Raw genomic sequence first — 19,510 nt, forward strand, 5'->3', positions numbered from 1 at the left:
TTTAAAGAAGGTGTCTATTTATTCCTTCCATGCTAATCCAAGACCTCATACCTACTTTAAACGGTATCAGTGATTAAATGTTTTGTATTTACTTAGGTAGAAGATTGAAGGATATTGGACCAACATGAAGGGAGTGCCTCTGTGAGAACTTAATTCTGCATCCTGAAACTGACAGTACGCAATCGAATCTATTGCAATTTAAATTATTACTTTATAATTCCCTATTTAAGTAAACAAATTTCAGGCACTGAAACTAATATCATTTTCTAAAACGAAAGAGTCCACTCTCTACGTATAGTTCATAACTAGGAAATAGTCTATATTTTTTGTACATGATCTTAATAATACTTTTCTGTGCAATTTCTTTCGACTATGCACGTCCAAGACTCCTCCCCATCCTATATTACCATATGTAATTGGAGATTGACCGGTTTTTATATACGAGGTGTCACATTTAGAGCAACAATACTTTTCGATTGATGTTTCCCACTTCCTTGTAATTACTGATCGACTGTACGTTATTCCTTTGTGATTTCAGGAGATTAATTAATATAATTTTAAACTACATAAGAACGAAGAATAAGTTATTATCGTATCCGATAGTTTGTTCGCTTTGCAAGTTCCAAAGATTCCAAACCTTTTTTTAAATAGTCAAACGATCCTCAAACTTAATATTAATCGAAAAGTAATTGAAATAAAAAATATTTAATTCTTCGAAGACTCGGGTAAATTCCAATAAAAGTTGAAATTAGTTTCTGCCATTGGCAATTTTAATGAATAATTTCCATTAAATACTGTAATAAAAGCATTTGAAGTTCCGCTATTTCAATTTTTGCAGCGCAAATACTTGAGGTTAATAAATTAAACATATTTCACAATTATTGGTTTTATCTGCTTCGTCGTCTACTGGTTATGGTGTTTATTTATCATGCAAAAGATTCAATTTCTTACAAAATTGATAGTAAATATGAATTTCAAAAGTTATATTTACACTTATATACTTATTTATACTTATAAGCACACTTACACATACTCAATTTCTTGTTTTAGGTCTTTTACCTGAGAGTAGCTATTAACATAAAAACACGTTGCGAAAGTAATTTAACACAGACACAATAAATATGAATATATTTTTTTTGATTTGGTTCATCGGGAATTTTTTGAGATTAACACATTTGTACATTTATTGAGAGAGGGGATCCGTTGAGATAGTCAATTTCAAGTTTAAACAAGTTGTGATTTCTCATTCAGCTTCTGGCTCTGGAGCCAGAAGAGAGAGATCGTGTTTACCGCGTCTGTCGCGCATCATGGATTTCTAACAAAACGTTAATATTAAATTACTCAAAAGTGTAAAAAAAAACACATGAAATATATATGGCAATAATATAGTGGCTCAAACAAGTAGGCAATTTGAAAGTGGAAATGAGTCGGCTGAAGACGAGCAACGGTCAAAACGCCCATTAACCTCAAAAATAGACTAAAATGTGCGAAAAGTTTCAAAAATGATTAATTACTTAATTACAATTGAACGTAGTTATGCAGAAAGCAGCCATTCCACAATTTAGAAAAAATAAGATATTGTTGTTTTTGGGTGCAGTTAGCTCAATTTTATGTTCTGCCAAAACAGCCAGACGGTTTTCATACAGTTAAACTGTAATAATCACCTACTAAAAAAAGTGTCGATCACAAAAACGGCTTTTCTCAATTTGCAAAAAATACCCACAGCACTAGAAAAATCTGACTACTTTAAAAATCATTAAAGCTGGTTAAATACACATTATATTCTTGTTTGTAATGAAAAAAAACTAATGTATTCATTGTTTAACATTTGTCAAAATCGAAAACATTCCAACTGTCGTGAAGATTTGATCATTTACTCGTTTCATAAAGGTGCTATTATATCAGTTTTACTTTTCTATGGCTTTCTGCATAAATACGTCCAATTAATTGATTAATAACAAAACCAGCAATTATTTGAGAGCTTACTAAAGAACACAACATCTCCATACAAAGCATTAAACATATAATTTTCAAATGAGATGAGTGAGTACAAAATTTGTTTCCAGACTTTGTTTGTACCTCGCTTCTGATCCACGAGTTTTTGACCGGAAAAAATATTCCTGTCTATCCATATCCACTTAAATCCCAAGATTTGTGCTGTAATTTCTGGCTCTTCTTAAAAATGAAAATCGCGATAAAGAGAATACACCATTTCCGACATTAAAAGGGCCACGACAGAACAGCTGAAGACCCTTCCGAAAGAAGCTTCCAGAAATGCTTCCAAGCATGGAATCAACATTTTGATCAATGGGTCGCTATCCATATTTTGAAGGAGATCAATTCAATTTTGATGTACGTTTATCAATTCATTCGTAATAAAATTATTCACTGTATTTTTTAATCAAAGGTTAATTGGATGTTTAGTCTAATATATAAAAAATATGTAACAAACCTGAAGCACTAGGAAGATGATGACAAACGCCATGACAACACAGAGGCACGCGGCCACCGCAAGGCCAGTTATGGCCGTGAGGCTGGCTATGGGTGCTGACGAAGCCCCAGGAGGGGCCAGCACGGCCGAACCATCCACGGGCATCTCTGCAGAACCCAGTACCTGGAAGGCCTCAGCCCTTTCAGCAGAGACTGCTATCCGCCGCTTGCCCGCGGGAGAGGAGTTCTGGCAACCACCTGAAAATATTAATTAAGTTCTAAATTTCTAAAATTCCAAAATGATGTATGCTATTTTATTATTAAAATAAATAAATATGAAAACAATATTTGCATTTGATGCAACAGAGAGGAAAAACATTTTGGAGAAGGAAATATGCAAGTCTAGGCATTTACAGGGCCTATTGTCATTGGCTGGTTTAAGTGGCCACTTTACACACCGTGTAAAATTCACCATTCTGCGTATGTTTAAACATCCACATTTACTCAACTCTTCCATCTGTTGACTTTTGTGAAGTAAATGAGCTGAAACCTTTATCATGTGGGTGAGATTCATCCGGCTGGACCAATTCACCTACTAGGCAACGCCTAAAAACTATTTTCCAATTTTCGTACTTTTTTTTCACATTTTTGAGAACAAATTAAGATCTGAATAACTCTCTAGGGAGATCCAGCCAGTCTGCAAACATTTGGACATACTCAAAACACTGTTGAATCAACTAACTGGTAAAAGAAGAAATACAAAAATTGGAAAATTAATTTCAGAAAAAAGTTTTCACAAAAAAAGTTAACAGATAGAAGAGTTGAGGAAATTTGGATGTTTAAACATAGGCAAAATGGTGAATGTTACACAGTGTGTAAAATGGCCACTTAAATCAGTCAACGACAGGTCAAAAGCCTCTCAAATGCATAGACTTCCCTTTTCAAAAATGTTTTCTCCTTGTTGCAACAAATTTAGATCTGAATAACTCCCTAGGGAGAAATCCAGCCAGTCTGCAAACATTTAGACATACTTAAAGCATTATTTATTTTGAATTTAATTTAGTGTCCTATTCATATAATTTAGTTTGTAATAAATTCAAATTAATATTTGTGATATAAAGTGATAAGTTTTTTGCACGTAGACATTTCTATGCCCGCTCCCTAGTTGAAGTATTTGGTGCCATAGCGTACAACCAATGAAAAGAAAAAAATGTGCCAAATTCCGAACTGAAAGAGAAAAAACTAGCTGTGCTAAAGAAACCTAATTATTCTACCCATCCATAAAACGTACATCACCTATATCATTTGCATAGCCCTGCATAACGTACACTATTGAATAACCCATCAGCGCCTTACGCAGGATAGAAACTTGGTTACGTTTAACAATGATAGAAAATCAGCCAGTTGGTCTCTGTATGATAAGTATGTTCCAAAAAGAGAGGGTCCTAAAACCTAAAAATATTTTTGGAAAATAAATTTTGTAAAAATTTTGTTAAAACTCACGTATGCTAGTGCTAAAATAAGATTAGGATAAGTTCAAAAAGCATAAATGTTTAAATAAAACCAACTAACAAAAAACTGTATGCTGGAGAAAATTCTGGTTACGCCCTTGTCTGGTGCCCACAAATATTCTCCAGGTAAAGCAAACACCCGCGCTATAGTCCTAATCAGATTTCTTACCAGTCTCCTTGTCACATTTGCAGCAGTCTCCCGGCCCTGCGATGGGCGTCCCCCCTGGGCCGGTGGCTATGCTGGCATTAGCGGCCAGTGGAGGGGCGTTCTCAGCGCAACATGGCACGCATTGGTTGTTCAGTCTGCGAAAAATGTGAAAGAAATATATCGCACCAGTCCCAAGAGTTGCAGCATTCATAACATTGGAGTCAGTTTCGATGGCCATATTTATTATACTGAACGTGTAATATCGTCGGATTTCTGACACAAGTTGGTAACTACAAATTTTAGAAAAACCTGTTTATAAATGGCATGAAATAACCTTTGTTTAAAAAGTAAATAAAAATATGTTATATTTTATAGATACACAAAAGCAATATGTTAAAATTAACAGCTCCCCAGGTAGTTGAATCCAGTCCTTGTCTGCAAAAATTTAGACAAACTCAAAATATTGTTGATAAATCCACCTGGTCCATGAAGAAGTGTAGAAATTGAAAAATAAAATTTTCAGGCGTTGTCTAGTATGTAGGTGAAATAATTTAATTAAATGAATCTCACTCGCATAAATAAAAGTTTCAGCTCTTTAACTTCACAAACATTAACAGATGAACGAATTGAAGAAATATAGATGTTAATAATAAGCCTTGTAGATGCCTAGACTTCTCTTTTATCTTCCCCAAAATGTTCTTCATCCCGGTTGTAATATGTTGCAATTTTTTATAGGTACAAACTTGTAATTTGTACCGTGTCGCAGTCGGCACATTTCGTGTCATTTCCGTAGTGTGTATTGCCGGGAACCATGTTGAGCTTACTTTTAGTCAGTCGGTTTATGTTATTTGGGTGTTTGTGTATTTCAATCAGAACGTCTGCTGACAAAATTAAAATGACCATGTTGATGGCAAACCTCTACCATGGAGTGGTACCATAAGAAAAAGAAGAAAGAAAAACATTTGTTATTCAGAAATATTTAAATATAAACTTGGCACTACAGCTCTGAAATTGTAATGCAGTTATTTCTGCTGCCTATTCGATTTGATTGCGAATTCAATTGCAGGAAAATTACAAAGGAACGGGAAAATTAATTATAAATTTTCCTAACTGTTTTGAACCCTAATTGAACCGGTAAACAGCCCAACTCTGACAGCGCAATGCTGAATATTATTATACCAGACAATGGCACTTTTTACGGTTCAAGTGTATTGTCAACGCTGATTCGAGAGCAAATTAAAAAAATAATTGTTCTGATTTCATTAGTATTTCCGTTTCATTGTTTGATATCAAAATTTTAGAGTGGAATGCTTTTGAGCCAAAGAATCCAATTTGAAATTATCAAAGGTGTAAAAATGAATTTTAAAGGGAAAATGTCTTGGAAAGATCTGAAAAAATGACAGTTCAAATACTTTCTAAAATTTAAAATTATATTCCTCGGTTGAATTTCACGTCTCAACAAAAAATTTACGGTCATAGAACATTCCAAGTTTGCTGTGGAACCTTAATATCATCGTCGTCATCATGATTTTATTTTCTGCACCCAGAGGCGCATGGGGCATCTCATTGCTACTATATATCTCAATCATCTAGCATCAATCAACTGTTAAGTGAAATTTTTTTATCTGTATAATTTCCCTATCCGCACGCAGTGATGCAGATTATTCCAGCATATTCGAATATTTTTGTTGCATGAAAACTAAGGTGATCAGTCTTTCGCTTTAAGCGCCTGTCCCGGGACAATGAAATATTACAGTGAAGAATCACCATTGAATGCAATAGAGTCGAATGTATTTGCCCAAGGTTCTGGTTTACTTCAAACACAGAATTATATTTTTTCTTACACAGACACATAAAATTGCTTAATAATATTATGAGTTTTTCTTAACTTTGTCAATTTATAAATTTTTGTAACTTAAAATCTGAAATATATATTCATGGCCATAAGTTTTCTCCTGTATCATTATTAATCACAATAACATGTTAGTATATTGATGCCCGTATTTAGAGATAAAACTCAAGATGAGGAAAATAAATTCCATTGCCCTTACCTTCAAGTTATTCTAGGCATATTTCTTTATTCATTTAAATACATAAGTTTACTGTACATTATTTGAGACATGAGTCCCAACTCAATGGGACTAAAAGTCCCGTGTTGAGATGGGACTAGCAATTAGATGACGCAGACACAGAAGTATATCACCACAAATATAGAACCATAAAAAAATAATTTAAAAATAAATATATATATATATTTGTGGCACATCAATATTAAACTCAACAGTAAACTCAAACATTCGGAAAATCATCAAGGAGTTTCCTACTGAAATTCTTCTTACTAAGGAAAATCCAGTCCTTTCTTGAAAATAGTTTTTGTCCTTGAGAGCTTAATACGCTCTTCCAAAATATTGAATGCTCTCGGTGCGATAAATGATATAAGTCTCTGTGCAAAAGTCTTACGGGTTTTGGGTATGTCATAATTCGTGCTCTGGGAAAACCTCGTACGGACATTTTGCTGAGACCTCTCCTTATTGTTTGTCCAGAAGTTTGTAAGTGCTTCTTTTAGGTACAGCTGTCTCATACCTAGCTCTTTCATGTATTGGAACAACTGTTCTGACGGGTATGTTGAAGTGCGCCGGAATATTATTCTCAATAATAATTTCTGTGAAATTATAAGAGGTTTGAAAATAGATGCCGCGTAACTCCCCCAATCAGTTATTCCATAGGTTGCAGTGGATTGAAACAGAGCAAAATACTCACTTCTGAGAGTGCCAATATCAAGAATGTCTCTAAGAGAGCAGAATAGATGGCACAGATTTCTCAACCTAGAGTTTAGTGACTGGACCTGAGCCTCCCATCGCAAATTCCTATCAATGATAACACCAAGGTATTTTATGGAATCTACCCGTTGCAGAAGTTGTTATGTTATTATACAAAATTATTAAAATAATATAATATAAAAAGAATTATTATTTAAACGAAATGCAGATATTTTGTTTAATTTATATTAAGTGTAAGAAAATTCTCATCTAGCCATTATTTAACAATGTTTTTACCACAGTTTGCTTTCTGAAAGACAGAATTCTAGTCACCAGCCTCAAATAACAAAACCGTGTCGTCGGCAAACGAAATAATTTTTCCGACATTGTTTATTTCGCAAAGAGAGTTTATGTAGACTTAACATGAGTATGAGATCAGAATGTACTTTCTTTACTTTAAGTTTAGTCTCTGAATACGGGAGTGAATTTTTCTACTGACATTTTTTGGTGGAACTGCATTTGAATGAAATAATCTCCTAGTAGCATTTATTGTTGGCAATCAGTACGGCCGACGTGACTTACATTGGCCTTACTGATTGCCAACAATAAATGCTTCTAGGGTAATATTACTACATTTAGTTTTTTTAGTTTTATTATTAATTTTAACCAGTAACCGACACCAGTCTGACGATGTCAGTAACGAATAAACCGGGTCACTGCTGAAAATTCAAATTAAAAACTAAATTCAGTATTTTAATTTTCATAACATTGTATTTTTATTATTCAGAAAACACTTTCTGGTGTACTCAATGATAAAAAGGATGCTTATTAGATTTAAAAACAAAGTTTACAAAATAGAGGTAAGACTGCAACGTTTTATAGTGCAGATTGCTGGACACCATCCCAAGGAACAATTGCTGCACTCAATGATTATATTAAAGGGTCATTCAAAGTAACACTGATAGCTTAAAAGCTGAAAAAAAACAGGATATGCAGAGAGTATTAACATCCCTGAGGTAGAGACAATAAACCCCCAGCAACATGGCGGTCTTATATTATTAAGGAGTTGGCGGCCCAAAATGTCCCCGTAATGTCAACTTAGGAGAGAAAATCTTGGCGCTTTCGTGTAAGGAAGCCCAACTCTGGATGAACCTGTTTAGAGATGCACGGAAATAATAATTTAATAATTGAAATAACGTTCAAATAATGAAATAACTAGTTATAATCGCGTTCGTCTGAATATCTCCGCATACAAAATATTCTAACGAGTCTTTTGTAAAAAATGATAAATACGAGATACGAGTATTTAAGGAACGCTCACCTGTCCAACCGGAGCGGATACGCGCACGCGATGCAACTGAACGCTCCCGGTCCCGAGCACGACCGGCACGCCTCGTGGCACGTCCGGCACAGCTGTGTCGGTGTGTCGTAGTACTGCGAGCCGAGGCACTCCATACACAGACCCCCGTCCAACATGAAATGTGGCGGACATGACGTACACTTCAATGGACCCTCGCCTGAAAGAAAAAACAGTTTCTAAGTATAACATTATTAATTAAATTTTAATTCAGAAAAAAAAATCGATAATTGAGGGTATTAGAAGCAAACGAAGAAATCTCCATTAAAAGAGTTACTGAGATATTTGCGAAAAATTTTGGAAAAAAAAGTTGTGAGATTTGTTAAAATTGTGCTTCACTAACTCGATGGAGAATTTTTAGTTTGCGGTATCAAGTAGTATAATTGAAATCCGTTTTTGCAAGATTTAGAGACGGTTCTTAATTACGCTATTTTTAAGATAAGTTGGTTTTTATGCACAGTTTATTTTGGCATCAATAGTTTTTCAGTTTTTGGTAAAGATTTCTAAGTTTGCTTTTTATACCCTCAATTACATATCTAATTAGAATGAAAAAAACAATAGACAAAATACAAACTTGAAATTTTAAATTTAAAAAATGAGCAGCTACCGTCCACGGACGACAATGAGTAAAATATTTTTGCCAAGGTTGATTTAAGTGCTCTGTTCCCAACACTTGTCTTCCTTTAAATATCTTTTTCAGTCTTTCCATTCCGTATAAACAAACTTACCAGGTACACATTCATTCACTTTATTCAGAATATTTCCGTCCACAATGACCTCACATTAGGTCATTCTTTCATAGCTTTCAAATACCATTTTTTTTTCATTTATCAACAGCAAAACATTATCCTTACATACACCGTAGACCTTTGTTGTCAATAATTGCAGATCATCTTCATTGCTAGCAAAAAGCAGAATCATGAAAATAGTTTGTGAAAATTTATATAGTGACTTGACGTAAAGCTCAAATCCTTTACCGTGGCAGTTTCTGCAGTAGTGATGGCACTTCTGGCACCCATAGTCAGACTTAAAGAATCCTTCAGGACACTCTGGGTGGCACTCTCCTGCTGCCAACTGCCATCCTGCAGGACAGCTCACGCACTGATCCCTGCGAGGACCTCTGAAAAACGGATAAAACAATTGTGATAAATATAGGGTTTTTTTTAGATTGGTAAAAATTTACGTAAAATTATATGAATTAATAAACGCTGTCCACTGCTAAAAAAATGTAGGCAAGATATGCCAGAACTATAGGACGCGAGCTTGATTAGAAAGAGGCTTGATATGAAGGCTGTTTGTTTTAACCATATCCTCTAACAAAAGAACGAAGATTTTTTTATGTTGCATTGTTATAATTTGTAATTCCGACTTCCGTCTGAAACAGATTTTTTTCCATCCCGTGGATACAAATTAAGCATTCTTTCGAAATATCGTAAATATTACAAACAGTATAAAAATTAATCAAAAACCGAAAACATTCATTTTGTGTAAATTAATTATGGAGAATAGACAAAAGCACACGGTTAGCTAGCAGGTTAATAATAAACATTGTTGAAAACAAGTCATTGGTTTACTTTTATTCAACTAGTCAAATCATTATAATATGATTTGTTGAATCATGACTTTTCCTTAATAATTGAAGCATTGATAGAGGAACATAAAAAAAACTTATTTAGTGAGTTATTAACAAATGCTATTTTGAAGCTGCCTAGTTGTAGTAATTACCAAGCAAAATGGAAAATATACTGCTACAAAATAAGTGCATACGCAAAATCATAATTACCCGCAAGTTTGACAACTCAGGTAACACTTGGAGCAAACTCCTCTATCACTATAGTACCCGGGTGCGCATGACACTCTGCATTCCCCGCTTTGCAACTTCAACCCGGGTGCACACGTCGTGCAGTTCAGGCGCGACACGCATGCCGTGCACGCGTGCAAACACGGGGCGCACCTGAAATAATAAAAACAATCACTATGTTAAATACATGGAATCGCCATTTCATTTCCGCGATTTTTAAAATTGATTATTTAATAAAGAAACCTTTTGGTTTATATATTTTATTTTATTTTTATTTTATTTTTGTTTTATTTTTATTTTATTTTTATTTTATTATTTTTTCACGCCCATAAGGCTTTTACATACATGAAAGTTATAAAAATATAAGTATATAAACAACATTAAATTTAAAAAATACAATATAAAGCAACAAAAGATAGAACAGTGTTAAGAAGTAAAGTTGGTATAAAAAAGAAGATGAGTATATAAACAACATAGATTTAAAAAAAAAAAATTAAAAAAAACACAATATAAAGAAATAAAATAAAGGAACAAAATAAAGGAACAGTGTTAAGAAGTATAGTTGGTATAAAAATAAAAAGATGAGTGTATTAACAACATATTTTTTTTTTAAAATACAATATACTGTAATAAAATATAGAACTGTGTTTAAAAGTTAAGTTGGTTTTAAAAAAATTAAAGCAATATATATATATTTCTATTTTTTTTTTTATAAGCTAAAGAAATACAATTAAAGGTTTAAAGCAGCTAGGTACATAATGTTATAAAATACAATATGAACAGAATATTAAGTTCTATTTGATAAGGAACATATACATTGATATTTAAAATTTACAAGACTCACGCTAAAGACATCGATGTTGTTAGCATATTGGTTCGCGAGTACATGCATCCGCATTACTGGCGAATTCGTAAGTTATATAGTTTATTTATTTATATTGTTTATATATAAAACAAAGTTTTTGATTTAAAAAAAGACAAGATAAAGTCACCATTAATGAAACTGTTGATATGAATTGTCCATGTCTATTGTTTTATACTTTTTAAAAGTTAAATGATTTTTTTTTTTTAAGCCAAAATGATAAATACGATAATAATCAATAATTTAAAAAATATGTGGAAAGATTTTTTTTTTTTTTTCAATTTAAAATATGCATTACCGCCCAGCTTCCTGATACGCCCCTGCTCCACACACTGCAACGCAAGAACCATCCTGTAGAAGTAAAGGAGAAGCGCAGGTCAAGCAGTTATTTTCTGTGCCGCCATTACACGTCTCACATGTCGAGTGACAGCCTCTACAGTGCCCGTCAGAGTAGTACTCAGCTATAAAGGAAGAAAAACAGTAAAATCAGTTATTTGTTGAAAAAGCATAATAAATGAAAAAAAAATATGAGCAAAAAATGCAGTGTCGTCTAGTGACCGACCGAAACAATATTTTCATCCAAAACCGAACCCGAATTTCGGCTTCTGTTCTAGTTAAGTACTCAGCCTCGTAGCGTAATAATCAGCGCGTTTGCCTACCATGCAAGAGGTCTCAGGTTCGATTCGCGACATGGTAAATATATAATATTTATTTAAAAATTGTGTCTATACACTAGAATACTTCATGGTTTTTCAAGCGTAAGACTGATCATCTTACTTCCATGTAACAAAAACGATAAAGATACGCCTTGATTGGTTTACCATTGCAGTGTCTTATGCACTATAAGGCGCGGAAAGAGGAATGATGTTCTAGTTTCAGCCGAAACAGAAATTTATTTTAAAAAGATAAAAGTCACTTCAAAACGCCTAAAATTATGTGTTTTTATTATTCAACATTATAAACTCATTGAATAAAGCGACAAATAAAATGCACAATGAAATACAAGGCTTAAATTAAATGAATAAATTACTTTATTTTTGGCAATTTTTGGTTCGTTTTTATGTTATACATATAACATAGGTTATATATAACAGTTTTTCAGTGTATTTTATAGGAACTTTAACTTATAAAAGAATTACAAAAATAAAAATTTGAAAGATTTTAGAACTACTAACGATAGTCAATAAATCGCAAAAAAAAACAGTCTACTTTTTATGTTAGACAATGGCAATACGCGGTACAAAAACTAATTATTTGAATAGACAACGATCCAATATCTCCAATTGTGCTGGTTTTTTCATATTTGACAGTAATGTGAAAAACTGAAACAAATTAAAGGTCACAGATCACAAGCCATAAAATGCACCCGAGTACGCCGAACGTAATCCGACACATCCCGGCCAATTTTTGGTCGAAACCGGAACGCCAGTCGCAACTTGTTTTACTAGCCGAAACCGGCCAAAACCGAAACTGAAAACAAAACTTCGGTCGGTCACCAGTTATGTCATTTTTCGAGCTTTTTTAACTGATAAAATCCTCTCAACCTCCGAGGTTTTGTTTCAAAGTAAGCATGTACACAAACCCACTAAAGGTACTTTTTTTTCCTAGAATGTATTCTAGTCTTTTAAATGGTATTTTTATTTTAAGCCATTAAATTCATAATATAAAATATATTTTTTTAACAATATTATGTATTTACTCTCTATTTGATAATGACTAACACTAATGTCTGGGCACCCGATGGCAAACTATGAATAAGTCAATATTTTACCGGGACAAATGTTGTTAAATATTATATGTTTTATTATGTAAAATAATTAACATGTGTACCTATTTACATTAAAAAAATAAAGAATCTCCTTAGTTTAAATAAATGAACACAAAGCAAAAGTGAATAATTCGAAATTACCTTGGTCGCAGTGGGAGCTTCCTTCAGGAACGCATTTTCCTTTTTTATTAAGTGTCCATTCAGGATCACAAGTTTGACATATGGCACTGTTACAAGTTGCACAGCCAACGGGGCACCTGTTGGAGAAATGCCATGGTTAAAATCGGTCAAAACGTATGTAAAAAAAAATACTCGTCATGTAGACAAAGGTTCGGAATTAAGAAATCTGTCCATTTTAATTATCAATGTTACTTACGTAAGGCACTCTCTCCTCTTTTTATCAGCATAATATCGATCTGGGCAGGTTGGTAAACACTTTCCGTCAAGAGAGTACTTTCCTGGTCTGCAGGATATGCACTGGCTTTCGGAAGAACCATTGCACGTCTCGCAAGAAACATGACAAGATGCACAGCTAAAATAAAATACGTTATGAGTAAGAAGATAAGAATAGGTGTGATTTTTATATATTCATTGACACAAAAAAGACATACTTGTAGTCTTCAGTTTCATAAGTGAAAGGTGGACAAGCTGCATAGCACTTTTGCTCATGCATAACCAAATGATGATCACATGATAAACACATATCTGGTCTTTCTTGACACGAACCGCAGTTGGCAGAGCAAGGAACGCATGTATTCTGGTTAAAATCTACGAAACAAAATATTGTTTTAGTTAACTTATGTATTTTACAAAAAAGGTATCGGTTTGATCGAAAACAATCAATTATTTTTCTTACTCTCATAGTATCCATCTGGACACTGTTGAAGACAGACAGCCAAGTCTGTAACGCGTAAGTGAGCAGGTGCACATGTAAGGCATGAATCTTGTCCAGCTCCAGCACAGGTTTCGCAAGATTCGTGACATGGCCAGCATACTCCACCTTGATTGGGGAAACTTCTAGGCGGGCAACGACTGACGCAACTACTGTAAGAATAAATACAAAAATTTATTTTTTCTCAAATCTCAAAACATATTATGTAATTGAAAAATGCGAATTTAAACTTACTTATCGAGACGATAATGTTTACAAGCGACGCATTGAGTTGGTCCTTTTCCGTAGCAACCCTGCTGATCACATTCTGGATCACAACTGTGTAAAACTCTTTTATTGTTAGCATCAGCCATTACATTTTCTCTTTGAGCAGTAGGAATATTATGTCCGTCCAAAGTGGCTACAACTTTGTCGATTTCGGAACCAGCAGCAGTGTAAATATTTTGATCATTTTGGAAATTGGTATTGTAATTATAGAAAAAGTTTCCTTCGGCGTTACCGGGAGGTGAATGCAAAATTCCATCCGAAGCAGTGGGAAAAGTAATAGGAATAGAGGAATGGATACCATTTATATTAGATATTTGAGAAGTTAATCTTATTGGATTCGTAGAAGTTCCATAAAATATCAGTTGCCACTTCCGTAAAAGTCCAGGTTGATTAACGTGTCTGTTTCCGGCATTTACAACTTGTAAAGTCCACCGACCTTCTGCTTTCTCGCCCCAGAAGTGCACGCTTAGGAATGGCCATTCATCATAGTTTGAATTAACGACATCTCTCGGTCTCTCAAAAAGTAATGTTGAAGTTGTTCCCATTGGAGACGTAAGGAGAATTCTCAAGTTACCTCTTGGGAAGAATCTGAGTGAAATCTTGCATTGTACATGTTCTAAGAATCTAACTTCATTTACAGTCCCACTGCAACCATTTATATCCATGTGTACCGTCTTTGTGAAACCGTATGTTGTGTCTATACTCATGTCTTCATTAATTTCTTGCGATTTGCAGATATGTTGCGGAGGGACAGTTGTCCATTGTTCGGCCAAACTTACCATCGCTCCAGCGTCCATCAAACCATATCCAAATTTGTGGCTAAATTTTCTTTTAACTCCATTTACAATCCAACCGGTTTCTTTCTCGAGAGGTGCATATCGAGAAGTCATGACAACTAAGTATTGCATGTCTCTCCACGTAAGGTTGGGATTAGCTTCAAGAGCCAGAGCGCATATCCCAGCAGCAAGGGGAGCCGAAGCTGACGTACCAGTATGTTCTACGGTACAAATGTAATCAGGTCTAAGTTTCCCATCCATGTCAACTGTTGCAATACTTTTATCGTGACCGGGAGTACCTGAACTGTAAGTTGAAGCTAAAGTAGATGCACATTCTTCCAAATACCATGGTTTATATCTGAAAAGAGATAACAAAATATGCTCTTTAGTTTAGAAAGTGAATAAAAAAAAGTATCAACTGCTGGGTGTATATTAAAATTGGAAGATGTTCATATTTAAACTTTGTTAAAATAATCTGACCAATACACTGGAAAATGATCAGATAAAATATTCCATATTTCCAGTACATTTGACAAGATAAAAAAGGGACCAGATGGTGTGATGGGCTTTCTCTTAAAGTTGTACGAAAAAGATAAAAGTTCGGACCCTAATAAAGTTTGAAAATAAAAAGGGGCTTTTGGAAATGGAATTTATTCCTCTTCACAGTTTTCTACCTAAAGTGGTGTTCAAATAAAGCGTTTATTATGAAAGGAAAAAAAAATATCTCAAAATGTTTATTTTGCAGCATTCAAAACCGAGGTATAAAATATTTTTGTTTCATGTAAAATAAATAAGTATTTGAGAAATGTAAAAGTACGCTTATTCAGTCAAAAATATAAAAAGAAAAAAACCATTCGTGTTTATTGTGTTATATTCAATTACATTTAATTATCACTTAAGACCAAAGGTCAGCACACTTATATAAGTCGATTATTTTCAGCATTAAACTTTCATTTCTTGACGTCAATGAAAAGTTGTTTATTGGAAATTTTCGTGTTACACGATTATTACGTTTGGCATTTGAAAAATATCGATTTTCAACTTCTTTAACTGAATACAATACAAAATAATTGGCTTAAGAATTTAATCAATAACTGCGAATGCGTAATGAACGGCACTTAAGCTCCAGTGCCAGTGGTTTGAAAATCAGTTTGTTTAAAAGCAAAGCGCGTGAATACAATTTATATTAATATTCTTTCATGAAATAAAAAATACAGAATTTTAATACTGTTCTCATTTTACTACTAACATGATAAGCATATTTTATCGAAAATTTGAAAGGAATAAAAAAATGAAATTAAAGACTAATATGAAAGTTCTGTTAAAATTTCTGCAAAAACACATGTTATGTTTGTCTTGTGCACATAACGATCGTCAAATGTCGAGTACATTATATTATGGTAACGTGTCAAACAAGTCGGCTGTCAAATATCAAAACCTATTAAGCGTATTGCAGGAAAACATTCAGGAGGGCCAAAAAATAAATTAAATTCGAACTACATATATCCAAAAACTAAATGTTTAGGCTGAACAATTTAAATGACTTGTGAAATTTAAAATTCGAAGCACTGAAAAATTTATATTTTTTTTTAAATGACATTATAATATATAATTTATTGTGTTTACACGTGCTTAGAAAACAACAAGCCAAAGCTTCGTTTCTTCTCACTTTTATCGTTTCTCCATCCGCACTTAGTGGTTAAGGTATAAAGAGCACTACATTGGCACTCAAATTGCAGCTGTCTAGATAATTTATGTAATAAAGAGAGTAAGGTGATCGATAGTTGGCTTCAGGTGCCAGTCCAAGAACATGCCGTTTAGAAAAACCTTTTAAAAATTTCATGTCCAGTTTATGTAATGTAATGTATTTATTTTAAATAATCGTACAAAAATATATATGAATTTAAAAAACTTATTATTCTATAACGAATAAAAAATACATTCAATTGTTTTTTCAAAAACAAAACATTGTTATTAAAACCAGACGCTTTCCGATGGAATTTGATCTACCCATAGGGATGTGTGTTTTTAACGAAAACCATTATCCCACAAAACGATAATCTAGACTCACCTTCCCTAATCTCTTTCGGAAATAAACTACCTTTTTAAATCAATAGGTAAGATCTAATTAATGCAAAAAATTGGTCAACAATATCAAAACCTGGTATGAGCCGTTACGCAGTAAGTGGCTATTGGTTACTAGGTTTTTATATTTTTGCTGTGACATACGAGCTTTCAAATCTGTTACTTAGGAATGGAATGTTCTTTGCTAGATTTCGGACTTTTAAATTTACCTTATACAAAATAATTCCAAAAAAAATTAATAGTAACCACAGAATAACAAAAACATGCATATTCAAAAATATTTCCATTACTGAGTTGTAAAATTTGCCAGCCGAAATTACGAACGTTAAACACCGTGAGTATCCGGTAGCCACTCGCAATATTTGACGATCAAATTTGGAGTTGTGTGTAATAACTTCATCAAATAACTTACCCTCCTTGAGTGGCGCTGGAGATCGAAAGGGTGAATATACTATTCGTGTATCCATCACAATTGCAACTGTCTATATGCCTTCCTCCATTTCCCGACGCCCAGACAAAGATGGAGCCTTTTCCTTTCCTTCCGCTGGTCACTCCGTAGATGAAGGCCCTTCTAGCTAGAGGTCCTGGACCGTCGACAGTCTTGCCGTCATCCTCGGGACCCCAAGAGGCGCTGTATATATCGATGTGGTCAGGATTCAGGCCGAGGGCTCTGGCCTCCACAGCGTCGTTGACAGTGCCGTCCAGCATACGAACGCCTGAAAAAATATACCAAATAAGAATAACGTCAATGGAAATTGAAAGTGCTGTAAGGCACAAAGCGAAAATAATTCAAGAGAAAGAAAAAAAAAAAAATAATAATGCAAAAATACCACCTCCCTCTTATCAGCTCTCAATCGTGTTTAGAACAGCAGCTTGTCCTAATAGATTTTGTTGTTAAATGTATTAATTTATTTACTGTATGGACATATTTCGTATTTGGGTATATACTTAACGCCCTAAAGGCTTTTACACAATAAATGTACATATTAAGGGAGAGGGTGTATTGTCAAAAGGTAACCTTTTTTACCTAACCAAACCATTAGATTTGTAAAAAAAAAAACTTGGTAAATATAGACACACTAAAGTTTAATAAAAACATTTCATTTAAGAGAAAAGTAAAATTGACACTTTCCCTTAATATAAGAATGGGGTGAAGTGAGAACGAATGATGGAAATGAGGAAACGAATGGAAAAACTAAAATATTGAAAAAATAACATTTCAACCATAATTTTAATGTAGTAGTCATGACTTTTTTATGAAAAAAAATTATGGACGTTTTAATGATTTAACCGAATATTTTATTTTTGGGGGCATTTTCAACGAGTTGTAAATAACACACTATTAGAAAATGGGAATTAATTTTGGGTAGAGTGGGGTTTGACCTTAGACCTTTGATCCGGGAGTCCCCAACATTAGCCAGGAGACCACAACCCGATTCAAGTCTTTGCCTTAGTAGATTATTCCACAATCTAGCAGCTACAAAGGTAAAGGCAGAGGTAAAATAATTATTTATTTATTTATTTGACACTTTATATACATATACAATAAATATACATATAAGGGCGGGCATATTGCCTTAAGGCAATTTTTTCTTACCTACCCAAACCGTTCAATTTGAGAAAATTATAAATACATGGACATATTGAATCTTACAATTTTATACAAAAATTAAAAGCAAAGATTAACAAAAATAAATATAAATATATATATAAAAAAAATAAAAAATATCACTATACTATGAAGAGAGGAGAGGGGATGGGAAGGAAAGAAGAAGGATAAAGGAACAATTTAAATATTTAGATAGTGACATTTCAATCTAGACTTAAATGTAAATAATTAATAATTAGAGCAGAGGATAAAACGATCAGGTCTTCGCTTCACACTACAAAGATTTACATGCATAAATTGGAATCGAATTAACGGGCAAAAAAGTTACAGATTATTATAATACTAGTTATTTCCACATTTTTACTTAGTAGTGTATGGCAGCGGTGGCCAACCGGTGGATCGCGGCTCTTAGGCCTTTCGATCGTGACAAGGGAAAGAAATTGCTCGGTTGATTAAATTGATCAGTTATGATGCCTTTAAAAATGATATTTATAACACTTACAAAATGTCACACCAATTTACAGAGATGTTTTAAAAGAACTGTTTTAACGGAAAATGAAATTCTCTATCGGCGATGCAAAATATTTCTGAAAGCAAGGTCAAGTCAGGTTCTGGTCTAGATTTCAAGACATTGGTTTCCAAAGAGGAACATTTAAATTTTAAAAAAATATGCTGAACAATAATTTAACGTAGTTATGCAGAAAGCAGCCAGCCATAAAAAAGCGAAACTGAGATAATAGCACCTCTGTAAAAAAAAATGTGAATAATCAAATTTACACAACAGTTGGAGTGTATGTGACTTTGACAAATGATAAACAATTAATTAAAACATAAGTGTTTTTATATTACAAACAAAAATTAAATGACGTTTTCAAAAACGTAGTAGTGTATGGTCAAGGTAAACCTTTTAATGGATTTTAAAGTATCGTTAGATTTTTCTAGTGCTGTGAGTGTTTTCTGCGAATTGAGAAATGACGTTTTTGTGATCGACACTATTTTCAGAAGGTGATTATTACAGTTTTTTGTATGGAAGCGGGCCGGCTGTTTTAGCAAAACATAGAATTCACCCACTGCATCCGATAACACGAATATCTATTTTTTTCAAAATTGTGGACTGCCTGTTTTCTGCAATATAACGTTTCATTGCGTTTTGGTTCAAAATATTTATGTGAGTCGGCATTTTCACACTTAAAGCAAACAAAAAATTAAACACTGTTTTTGCTTTATAGACGCTCGTATGTTAGA

General features: G+C 33.5%; 1 protein-coding gene across 1 annotated transcript in view; it reads right to left on the reverse strand.

The window, feature by feature from the left end:
• The window catches only part of Fur2 (furin-like protease 2), a 128,282-nt gene that overhangs the window by 12,074 nt on the left and 96,698 nt on the right, over window positions 1-19,510 (reverse strand). Inside the window, exons 5-16 of the mRNA XM_088235057.1 lie at window positions 17,069-17,372; window positions 13,763-14,929; window positions 13,493-13,680; window positions 13,248-13,404; window positions 13,013-13,168; window positions 12,778-12,893; window positions 11,167-11,329; window positions 9,989-10,159; window positions 9,183-9,325; window positions 8,170-8,365; window positions 4,111-4,244; window positions 2,453-2,688 (exon numbers count right to left, since the gene is read on the reverse strand). Of these exons, the coding sequence (XP_088091183.1) occupies window positions 2,453-2,688; window positions 4,111-4,244; window positions 8,170-8,365; window positions 9,183-9,325; window positions 9,989-10,159; window positions 11,167-11,329; window positions 12,778-12,893; window positions 13,013-13,168; window positions 13,248-13,404; window positions 13,493-13,680; window positions 13,763-14,929; window positions 17,069-17,372 (3,131 nt within the window). The remainder of the gene's footprint in view (window positions 1-2,452; window positions 2,689-4,110; window positions 4,245-8,169; window positions 8,366-9,182; window positions 9,326-9,988; window positions 10,160-11,166; window positions 11,330-12,777; window positions 12,894-13,012; window positions 13,169-13,247; window positions 13,405-13,492; window positions 13,681-13,762; window positions 14,930-17,068; window positions 17,373-19,510) is intronic.

Source organism: Micrasema longulum, unplaced genomic scaffold, assembly GCF_059751315.1.
Source record: "Micrasema longulum isolate JH-2025_06_02 unplaced genomic scaffold, ASM5975131v1 h1tg001318l, whole genome shotgun sequence".
Taxonomy (NCBI): Eukaryota; Metazoa; Arthropoda; class Insecta; order Trichoptera; family Brachycentridae; genus Micrasema; species Micrasema longulum.